At 46.8% G+C, this 10,881-nt stretch overlaps 1 protein-coding gene across 3 annotated transcripts in view; it reads right to left on the reverse strand.

Annotated features, from left to right (window-relative positions):
• Positions 1-10,663, reverse strand: part of MIIP (migration and invasion inhibitory protein) — a 35,397-nt gene extending 24,734 nt beyond the window's left edge. The window contains exons 1-4 of one of the 3 annotated variants that reach the window (XM_068242384.1): positions 10,484-10,663; positions 5,383-5,544; positions 4,076-4,519; positions 1,357-1,453 (exon numbers count right to left, since the gene is read on the reverse strand). In XM_068242384.1, the coding sequence (XP_068098485.1) occupies positions 1,357-1,453; positions 4,076-4,519; positions 5,383-5,526 (685 nt within the window). In that variant the 5' untranslated portion in view covers positions 5,527-5,544; positions 10,484-10,663. Of the gene's footprint in view, positions 1-1,356; positions 1,454-4,075; positions 4,520-5,382; positions 5,545-9,658; positions 10,010-10,483 lie in introns of those variants that run through there. The other 2 variants (XM_068242385.1, XM_068242386.1) reach the window with 2 other exon arrangements.
• Positions 10,664-10,881: the final 218 nt, after the last annotated feature.

Here is a 10,881-nt window from a genome sequence, read left to right on the forward strand (position 1 = left end):
CTGATGTGTGTCACACACTAGGAACAATCTGTCTAAATGCATTATTGGTCCATTAGATCCAATGCACCTCTACGGGGCATCGATCTGCTGCCAGCGGATCAACCTAGATTTTCCATCTTGTCAGATAGACCGAAATTGGCCGCAAATTAATTGATGAATTTTAGAGAATCGATTCCCGATGGATTCCATATAATCAATTGATCGCTGAAATCGACCAGTGTATGGGCCCCTTTAACTAGAGACAAACCAGAGGCAAAGCCAAACAAACCAGGAAGTATGGCCACCCAAACCAGACGCACCTAAGGAAGGGCAATGCCCGAAACATGTGGTGTGTACCTCTCTATGCTCCCAATGCAGTTTGATTGCTGACCAATTTGTGTGCCGTCTCCATTTTGTTTGTTGCCAGAGGCATCACCAGCCGAACGACAGGCATCGCCAACCACACCAGAGGCACCGCCAACCAAAATTAGAGTTGCCGCCAAATAAACCAGCCAGCAATACCCCGGAATACTGAAGCCACTTTCAGAGGCAGCTGGTAGATTCTCCAGAGGAAGAAATAAGAACAATAAACATAAACTGAAGAGAGAGGAAACAGGAAGTAGATCCATGGGTGTTACCAGGACAGTAGGTGAGAGAAAGTCTCACCAGACAGTACAAAAAAAAAAAAAAAAAAAAAAAAAAAAAAAAACACACACACCTTACAGAGCCTCTGTCCTCCCCACACTATCCATAAACTAAACATTATTCATCAAGCGTTAAAGTGAACCTGAGGTGAGAGGGACATGGAAGCTGCCATATTTATTTCCTGTTAAACAATACCAGTCAGGGTTGCTCAAATCCGGATCTGGGAGACATCCGGATAGTTCTATCCGGATATATCTCAGCTACCTGGGTGGGGTGGTCAAGCTTACCTGTCTGACGTCTTCTTCGGTCCGTCCCTGGTGCCTCTCACGATGCAGTCCAAGCGGCGGTCACATGATTACAAACACTTCCTCCTTCCGGGTTGAAGGAGGAAGAGTTTGTAATTATGTGACGAGTGTGGAGCGCATCGTGAGAGGCGCCAAGGGATGGACGAAGAAGATGTCAAGACAGGTAAGATTGACCCCCCCGCACAGGTTTACTGGGAGATATCCGGATAGCAACTATCCGGGTATCTCCCGAATTCAGATTTGAGCAGCCCTAATTCCAGTTGCCTGGCAGCCCTGCTGATCTATTTGGCTGCAGTAGTGGCTGAATAACACCAGAAACAAGCATGCAGAAACAAGCCAGGCAACTGGTATTGCTTAAAAAGGGAATAAATATGGCAGCCTCCATATCCCTCTCATCTCGGGTTCACGTTAATGCACAAATATATACCTGCTATCCAGTCATAGCCCAGGAGGGGGCGCCCTGTCCACTGGTCGGAGGGCAGAGGGGTGTGGCTGGACAGGAAAGTCACATGTCCGGGATCTCTCTGAAAGGCAAAAACATACACAGAGTTGGAAGTTATAGGATAAAGGCCCAGCCAGTGCACACCAAACACCTCTAGCAGATCCGCAAATCGCTAGAGGTTTTTGAAGCAGATGTTCAGAGAGATTCTAGGCATGTTTAGGCCCCATTCACACTTGAGCGTTTTGCCGGTGATTTTGGCAAAACGCTCAAGTGCTTTTTAAAGCGCTAGTGCAATATAACCCTCTGGGCCCGTTCTCACTTGGGGGATTTGCGTTAATCGCCGGCGATTAACGCAAATCACCAAACGCAAATTTGCAGCCTGCACCATTTTCAGGTGATTTTCCGGCGTTCGCGTTTCAGTGCTATAGAAGCGCCAAGCGCGATTGCGAAAAAGTGTGAATGGCGATTTTTTTCCCCGTTAATCGCCAAAAATCACCAGGGCAAAAAGCTGGCAAAAGCGCTACCGTTTTGCAAGTGTGAATGGAGCCTTAGAGACGTTTTCTAAACATGCCTAGCATTTTTTGGAGCGTTTTTGTGAAGCAGATTTCATATTTTGTTACAGAAGCTGTTCAGTAACAGCTTTTACTGTAACAAAAACGCCTGGAAAACCGCTCTGATCTAGCGCTTTTCAGGGCGGTTTTCCACTTTCCTATACTTGAACATTGAGGCAGAAACGCCTCAGAAATCTAAAAAATGCTGCAGCCCCCCGAGTTTGCGTTTGTGGAAAAAACGAGCCGCTCTGGTGTGCACCAGCCCATTCACTTTTATTAGCCAAGTGGTTTTCCCCCTGCAAGCGTCATTTAGTTGTGATAATTATTGATAAAGTTATTGGCAAATGAATCAAAGAAGATCTGAAATGTGAAAATTGCTCTGGTCCATAAGGGGAAAAAAAAAACACCTCAGTAGTGAATGGATACCCGAGGTGACATGTGACATGAAGAGATGGACCTGTGTAGGTTAGGTGCCAAGCACACAAATAACCAGGGCTGTGGAGTCGGAGTAATTTTGGGCACCTGGAGTCGGAGTTGTGGTTTCATAAACTGAGGAGTCGGGAGTTGCATGATTTTTGTACAAAATCTACAGCCCTGTTAAGTATTAGACTAGCAGGGATGTCAAACCAGTCCTACGAGGGCCGAGGTCCTCACACATTTTTGACACAACTCAAATTAATTGATGGCTCTGAATCAGGAAAGATGTCCATCAGGTAGAATACATTCCTCTTTCTCAGTCCATCCTAAACACTGGCATGGATCTAGCCCTCTAGGCCTGGAGTTCGACACCTGTGGAAGGAGTCAGAGTCTGAGCAATTTTGAATACTTGGAGTCGGAGTCATGGTTTCAGAAACTGAGTCGTCGGAAGATTTTTGTACCGACTCCACATCCCTGCAAATAACTAGGCTGTGTTCCTTTCTTTCTTTCTCTGCCTGAAAGAGTTAAATATCAGGTATGTAAGTGGCTGACTCAGTCCTGAATCAGACAGGAAGTGACTACAGTGTGACCCTCACTGATAAGAAATTCCAACAATAAAACACTTTCCAAGCAGAAAATGGCTTCCGAGAGCAGGAAAGAGATAAGGGAGGTCAATAGCTCATAGATTTTAGTTCTGGCATACGTCAATAAATGTGTCATTCAGCAAAAACAGTAAAGCATTTAAAAACTTAAAAAGTAGATTTAAGCATAAAAAATAACTGTGGAATATCTTAAAAAGTCATTTTTAGGAGAAGGAAGATAGATACAATCGTTTATTTCATTAGTTTATTTTCGTCTCGGTGTCCTTGAAGTGGTTAACAGGAGTCTCTACCTCAACCAGTAAAGCAGATTGCTCTGATTGCCACTTGAGTATTTTCATGGCTCTCCAGCCAATCAGCTGCTGTTTGTTCCTCCAAGTATCCGCTAGAGCTCTCAGACGCGTCCTCTTTATATTTCACCTTTTCATACAGAAAAATGGCCAAAATGTTGTGATCACACAGGACACCTTTGTCGAGTCAATAAATGCGGTGAGAGCAATCGTAGCCATGCCAGTTATTTTATTTATTTCCCAGTCTCTTATTTTGTTGATTTGGTGTTTTATAGGTTCCCTTACGGAGCTCCTATTGCTCTCACAATGTTTAATGCCTTGAGAACAACTGTAATATACCCTCATGACATACATATTAAAAAAAAAAAAAAAAAAGTTGAGTCCCTAAGAAAACTATGTATTTTTTTTTTAAATGTCACTTTTTTATATAAGGTTTTATTTTAGTAACTATGGGAGAGGAGGTAAGGGGTTAAATGAATGGTGTAGTAAAGTTAATGTAAATTTTTTTTTTTTTTTTTTTTTTTTTTTTATGTAATGTATGTGTAATTTTACTATTTGGCCACCAGATGCCCCCCTCCTTTATTCCTCCTGTGCACCATGATCAATACAGGAAGTATGGAGTGTATGCTTTACTTTACTTTTGGCAATGACCACCAGCAAATGCCGATGATCATTTATCACAGGCACTTAGATCAGTGAATGGGAACACAGTTCCCATTTACTTCTCTGTGTACTAACGGGCGGCGACTAGAACAGCGATCACGGCGAGGTACGTATATCTACGCCCCTGGAGGCGTAGATATACTGTCGTAAATTCATTAAGCACACAAGGACAAAGTGGCCATACCTTGGAACTCCGGTTGGGTGTGACGAGAATAGATTTCGGGGTTCTGGGCTCCTGGGATCTGACGTTCCCCACGTCCGTCAGTTGGTCCACATACTGTCCAGTGAATGGAGACGGCTCCATGGAGGTGTTGGGTGGAACATGCAGCTCTGAAGGATTCAGCAGAGACAGTCGTTTCACCGGTGACTTGATTTTTATGACGTCTTTGCTGCTGGTGACTCTATATTCCGGTGACTCGAGCTGGAGGCATGGAGAGGGCAGATCAGGCTGAACAAACGTGGAGCTGAGAGGCTCTGAGCCAGTGTAATGATGGGTTCTCTTGGGAGTAGCTAGCGCTTTCCTGGCCAATGAAGATAAGCCATGTGTGGTCAGTAAAGCGGGGCGTGGTTCACTGGAGGAAGCTCCGCCTCCATGTGTTCCAATCACCGCCAGGTTTTCCTTCTCAGTCTGTCAACCAACAAACAAGTCAAATGCTACATAAACATGAAATCAAAACGCAGGAACTTCATAATATAGCAGAAAATACACAATGCAAAATCGATGAAGACACAATACAGCACGGCGGAGCAGATTACTGTCTGATTCCCGCTTCATTGGGTGACGAGGGCGACTGCTGGATTTGGGGAGAGTTATGTGTTCCAATCAGAAATGTAATCAGAGTGTGCATAAAATGTGACTCCATTCCCAGTAACTGGGCCGCAATCCAGGCACTTATTGTCACATGTCATTACAACTATTGCCAACAAACTGCTGATCACAAGTCCAATCTTATGCTTTAAAGAACAACTGAAGTGGCACGCCATATTTATTCCCTTTTATGCAATACCAGTTGCCTGGCTGTCCTGCTGATCCTCGGCCTCTAATACTATTAGCCATAGCCCCTGAACAAGCATGCAGCAGATCAGGTGACATTATTGTGAGATCTGACAAGATTAGCTGCATGCTTGTTTCTGGTGCGATTCATACACTACTGCAGCCAAAGCCATCAGGAGATTTAGGCGCAGGGTAAAACTGAAAAACATCTCATCCTGCTCCTGCAAAAGCTCCAGCGACGTTAATTGCTATTCCCCCTCCAAGTCGCTGTGGACAGTGGGGGAAATACGTAATTTTTTTGGCCGCCAGCTATTGCTACTACCACTGCAGCCAAAGAGATCAGCAGGACAGCCAGGCAACTGGTATTGTTTAAACAGGAAATAAACATGGCAGCCTCCATATCTTTCTCAGTCCAAGTGTACTTTAAGAACCCCTCAAGGACAGCTGGAGAAAGCAGAGAGATCAGGACATAAAATATGTGGAAAACCAGTTCTCACCCTCGGTGTGGCTCCTTCTCGGCCGTGGCCATACAGAGCGTTATTTGCAGAATTCAGTTTCCTGAATTCCTCCTGTTTCCTGGACAGGTTTTCCAGTAGAGACTTGTTCAACTGACGCAGGTCCTCCAATTTACCAAAAGACATTTCTTTATATCAATCCTCCTATAAGAGAAAGGAAAGATCAACAGTCACTAAACAACGGTGAAAGATCCATTAACCAATGCTGAAATGCTGCTACTCCAAAATGCTGCTACTGGTACCACCAGTTAAAGGAGTACTATCCCCCCAATAAAATCCCCTAAAATGTCAAGTACATCTAAAAACGCAGACATATAAAATGTACATTTATCCCAGAGTAAAATTCACTATAAATGACTTTTTCCCCTCCTATATCAGTACTTACAGTAGGTAGAAAGAAAATCTGACAAGTTTTGGACCAGTCCATGTGCTCATGGGGGGAGTCTCAGGGTTTCCTTGAATCTTTACAAAACCACTCCCAGAAAAAGAACCATATAACTATGCCGCCCGGCCAGCCTCCATATTTAACTGCACACTTTGGTAGTTGAACTGAGAAACTTCCATTCAGGAAGTGCTTTAAAAACAGAAACAAAAAACCCCAAGAATCCCACATGAGGAGCTAGGCTAGTCAAAAACATGTCAGATTTTTTTTAACTACCTACTGTAAGTGACAGTGCCATATGATTAATGTACAGTGCGTTTTACAAAGGAAAAAAATGTGTTTTTCCCAGTGAGCAATAGACAATTAGGTCTCAAACACGCTGAGGCTCCCTGCAAATCCGTTTTGCAATTCCGATTTTCCCTGAATGCAATCAACAGAAAAACAAAAGAAAAAACGCAGCATGCAGTAGCGATTAAAAATCAGAAGCGGATGTAAAAAACGGTTAAAAATCGGAGTCGGAATCGCATGCAGTGTGCAGGGAGCCTAAGGATCCCTCCAAGTGTTTCCGATTTTTAATCGGTTTTTACAACAGATTCCGATTTTTAATCGTTACTGCATGCTGCGTTTTTTCCTCCGTTTTTCTGTTGATTCAGGGAAAATCGGAATTGCAAAACGGATTTGCAGTGTGCAGGGAGCCTAATTGTTATAGGTAAGCAACTTAACCCTACGTTTCAGAGCCACAAAGAACCCCTTTCTTGAGGTAATCTAAAATCACAAACACTGGTCCACATGACAGCCCAGGGGCCCCAGGTCTCTCTCACTCACTGGGGCCCCCAAACCACCATGCGACACCTAGAGGGAAGTGCGGGCAAGCCCTGGACCTCTCACCTCCAGGGAACTCACCCCACCACCTCTAAACTGAATGCCAACTGCAACAAACACAATTGCTAGCTTCCAGTCAGAGCAATATCCTGCCTCTATCTGGCCAGCAGACGCTAGTCAGCCAATCAGGTGCACTGTCATACACCCTTTGCCTGCTGTACCATACCTAGCAGGAATTACATAGATTAGCATTCAGGTGGGAGGCTTCGGTTGGACGCATCCTAGAAGCTGCAGAAGTGTTTGTGATTTTAAATTTATTTTTTGCAGCTTCTAGGATGCGGCTGACAGGTGAGTGGTTAGGGAGGGGACCGTGTGGGAGATGTGCCTACATGGGGCGTCCCTGTTAAACGACGCAATTCACGATTGCGTCCAACCGAAGCCTCCCACCTGAATGCTAATCTATGTAATTCCTGCTAGGTATGGTACAGCAGGCAAAGGGTGTATGACAGTGCACCTGATTGGCTGACTAGCGTCTGCTGGCCAGATAGAGGCAGGATATTGCTCTGACTGGAAGTTAGCAATTGTGTTTGTTGAGGTAATCTAAACCAGAATCCAGAAGTTGCAACCAATGTGATGCGTCTCAAAGCTGGCTGTACTTGTAGATGCAAGTGCTGGATTCTGTCCGATTGGTAAACTCACCTTTTGTTCTCCTAGTACAATAACTTGGAGGAATGCTTATGGATACCCATCTAATACATTACAAGTGTCACCATCTACTTCTCAGTAGATAGCACCCGAGAAATCGTCATTATACTGTAAGGTGATCTGAATCCTACTAAGGGCCGCTCCACACCACAAGAGCTTTTCAAGCACTAGAGACTTTAAAGGATATCCAAAGTGACATGTGACATGATGAGATAGACATGTGTATGTACAGTGCCTAGCACACACATAACTAGGCTGTGTTCCTTTTTTTCTCTCTGTCTGAAAGAGTTAAATATCAGGTATGTAAGTGGCTGACTCAGTCCTGACTCAGACAGGAAGTGACTACAGTGTGACCCTCACTGATAAGAAATTCCAACTATAAAGCACTTTCCTAGCAGAAAATGGCTTCTGACAGCAGGAAAGAGGTAAAAAGGGCAATTTCTTATCAGTGAGGGTCACACTGTAGTCACTTCCTGTCTGAGTCAGGACTGAGTCAGCCACTTGCATACCTGATATTTAACTATTTCAGACAGAGAAAAAAAAAAAAAGGAACACAGCATAGTTATTTGTGTGCTAGGCACTGTACATACACATGTCTATCTCATCATGTCCCATGTCACTTCAGGTATCCTTTAAAGCAGGGGTCTCAAACTCGCGGCCCACGGGCCATTTGTGGCCCTCGGTACAATATTTTGTGGCCCGCGCCGGCAAAAGAGACACGGAAGCGAACTATTTTACCTTCTAGTTCGCTTCAGTGCTCCCAAGTAATCCGCCATGTCCCCGCCGCAAAACGAGGGCTGCAGAGCCCCCAAATCCCCCAGACAAACATCCACGACTACACTGAGGGGCAGAACTTCCAGCTGTAGCTCTGGCCCTCCTGACATCAATCGCCGCACGGATCGCCACCTCTCCCCGCCCCTCTCTGTGAAGGAAGAGTGAGAGGGGCGGGCAGAGGCGGCGATCCGCAGCGATTGACATCAGGAGGGACAGAGCTGAAGCTGAAAGCTCTGCCCCTTCCAGGAAATGCCAGCGGATTACCCCCCGGGCAATTTTGGGGCTCTGCAGTCCTCGTTTTGCGGCGGGGACACGGCGGATTACTTGTAATGGGAGCACTGAAGCGAACTATAAGGTAGGACACTTCATGTTCAGAAGAAATAATTAAAAAACTGTTAATAATGACATTTGAGGACTTTTTTTTGTGAAATCCCTTATGTGGCCCAGCCTCATCCTGACTTTGCTTCCTGCGGCCCCCAGGTAAATTGAGTTTGAGACTCCTGCTTTAAAGTGAATGGAAATCACATGTAAAAAAATAAATAAAAATGAAGCAAATACTTACCTAAGGAGAGGGAAGGCTCTGGGTTGTATAGAGCCTTCTGTCTCCTCTCTCGGTGCTCTCTATCCTGTGCTGGCTCCACCCCTCTCTATCCTGTGCTGGCTCCCCCCCCCCCCTCTCTATTCTGTGCTGGCACCCTCCCTCTATCCTGTGCTGGCTCCCCCCCTCTCTATCCTGTGCTAGGTCGCCCCCCCCCCCGTTTCAATCCCCCACCGAAAGGGTATTTGGAAGTCTCCGGGAGCTGTGTCCTCCTGAAGACGTGCGGCTCCATACTGCACAGGCGTGAGCGTGCAAGAGAGCGTGCTTGCGCAGGTGCAGTACAGGGCCGCCCTTCTTCAGGAGCACTCGGGCTCCCTGAAGACTTCTGACGCCTCCTTCGGCCGGGTAAAGCAGTATCTGACTAAATTAGTCACATACTGCTACCGGGCGAGCCAGCACTGGAACGGAGGGGACCAGGAGAGGAGCGGGATGGCTCTATAGGACCCAGAGCCTTCCCTCTCCTTGGGTAAGTATCTGTTTCATTTTTTTAAATGTGGCACACACACACACTAGCAACAAAAGACGACTCAGACTTCCAGCAGACCTGCAAGTGCACCTGTCCCCAAGTATAGTCAAAGACTCAGCAATCATCTACATATACCTGCAGATACATGGGGAATGGGGCCTACATCAAGGCTGTCTCTGTGATGAGATGGTGCAGGTTGCACATAGAGATTTGGGTCAAAAGATGTCCCCTTCCAGTATTTCAGAGTTCTGGTCACAGGACATTTGCCACCGAAACAGTGGTTGTGCCTTTCAACCTCTGCAGATGGTACATCTCCTCCCAGTGGCCAGCTGGATAAGCTCTACAAACAGCTGGAGAACAGAACCCACCATCTGACCTGGAGGGTCGATGTGATCCAGAGACACCTGTGCCCAATGCAAGCTGGGTCTGGAGTCGCCTTGATGGCATCTGTACCTCCTGTTAACTCTTTTGCTAATCTAGAGCAAACAATCACCCAGGTGAGGCTCTATACCTGATATTTGTATACAGCAATCTGACCACGGCCAACGGACAAGTGCGTTCCACTGTGGATAGACAAGATCCTTCCTTGGACACCAGCAACTATGTGAAACGTGCCCACTACCCTTGTCTGATGTTGAAAGGCTTCTGCTTGGATTGTTTTCTGTTCTCTCGTCAAACAACTTTTAGCCACCACTCTAAGGTCAAAATGATTTAATCCAAGGCTAGTGGTGGTATCAGAAACGTTGTCACAATGATCCAGTGTATTTGGCATGCGACTCGAATGTCGTTATTAGACTGGGACCACTGGTGAGAGGCTGCAGACTTTAGGGGAACAGGGAAGGAGGCAGTACAGTATAGGTATACACAGGGAGGAGGCTGTGGACTGTAGGGGGCAGAGGCTGGGGCAAAGGACTATAGGGAGGAAGTGGTTGGGGTACAGGGGAGGGGGCAATACAGTATAGGGGGCTGTGATTGGGGGCACAGGAGGGGGGCTGTAAAGTATAGTGGGCCGTATTTGGGGCATAGGCTAGGGAATAGTACACTATAGTGGCAGAGGTTGGGGCATAGTGGATGTGGCTGCAGACTATAGGGGGCAAAGGGGAGAAAACAGTACAGTATAGGGGACAGTTATTGGGGGCACAGGAGAGAGGGCTGTAGTCTATAGGGGGCAGTACAGTATAGGGGGGCAGTGGTTGGGGCAGTACAGTATAGGGGGGCACAGGGGAGGGGCAGTACAGTATAGGGGGTCAGTGGTTGGGGCACAGCAGTGAGGGGAGGGGACAGTGTGTGATCAGTGCTAGGGGGTCCGCAGGCACAGTAAGCCCACCACACTCACCTTCCTCCTCCTCTGTCTGCATCTGTCGCCACTTCCGGTGCCCGGCCGGGGTCCTGGGAAAGCATTTTGTTCTCTCTTAAAGCGGCAGCATCGGGCACCTCCTCGCTAAGCGGATCATTCAGAAATCACTTGCGGCCGCTTTAAGGAATATCTCAGCTCCGCCCACGTGTCTGCTTTAGCGCTCGCTGATTTGTTGAGCTTCAAACCGCGAGCCTTCCCGCCCTGCGCCCCGGGGACGCTCCGCCCGTCGTCAAGGTAACAACAAGGCATGAAGGCAAGAACTCAGTCACGTGACCCGCCTATTAACCGCTTCCAGTGTGGACAGAGCGGAGTCAGGAGGTCCCAGTGTAATGTCTGATGCCGCTGCAGCCACACAGCATGATTACCCCATCCCCGCT

Source organism: Hyperolius riggenbachi, chromosome 6, assembly GCF_040937935.1.
Source record: "Hyperolius riggenbachi isolate aHypRig1 chromosome 6, aHypRig1.pri, whole genome shotgun sequence".
In the NCBI taxonomy this organism is placed as follows: Eukaryota; Metazoa; Chordata; class Amphibia; order Anura; family Hyperoliidae; genus Hyperolius; species Hyperolius riggenbachi.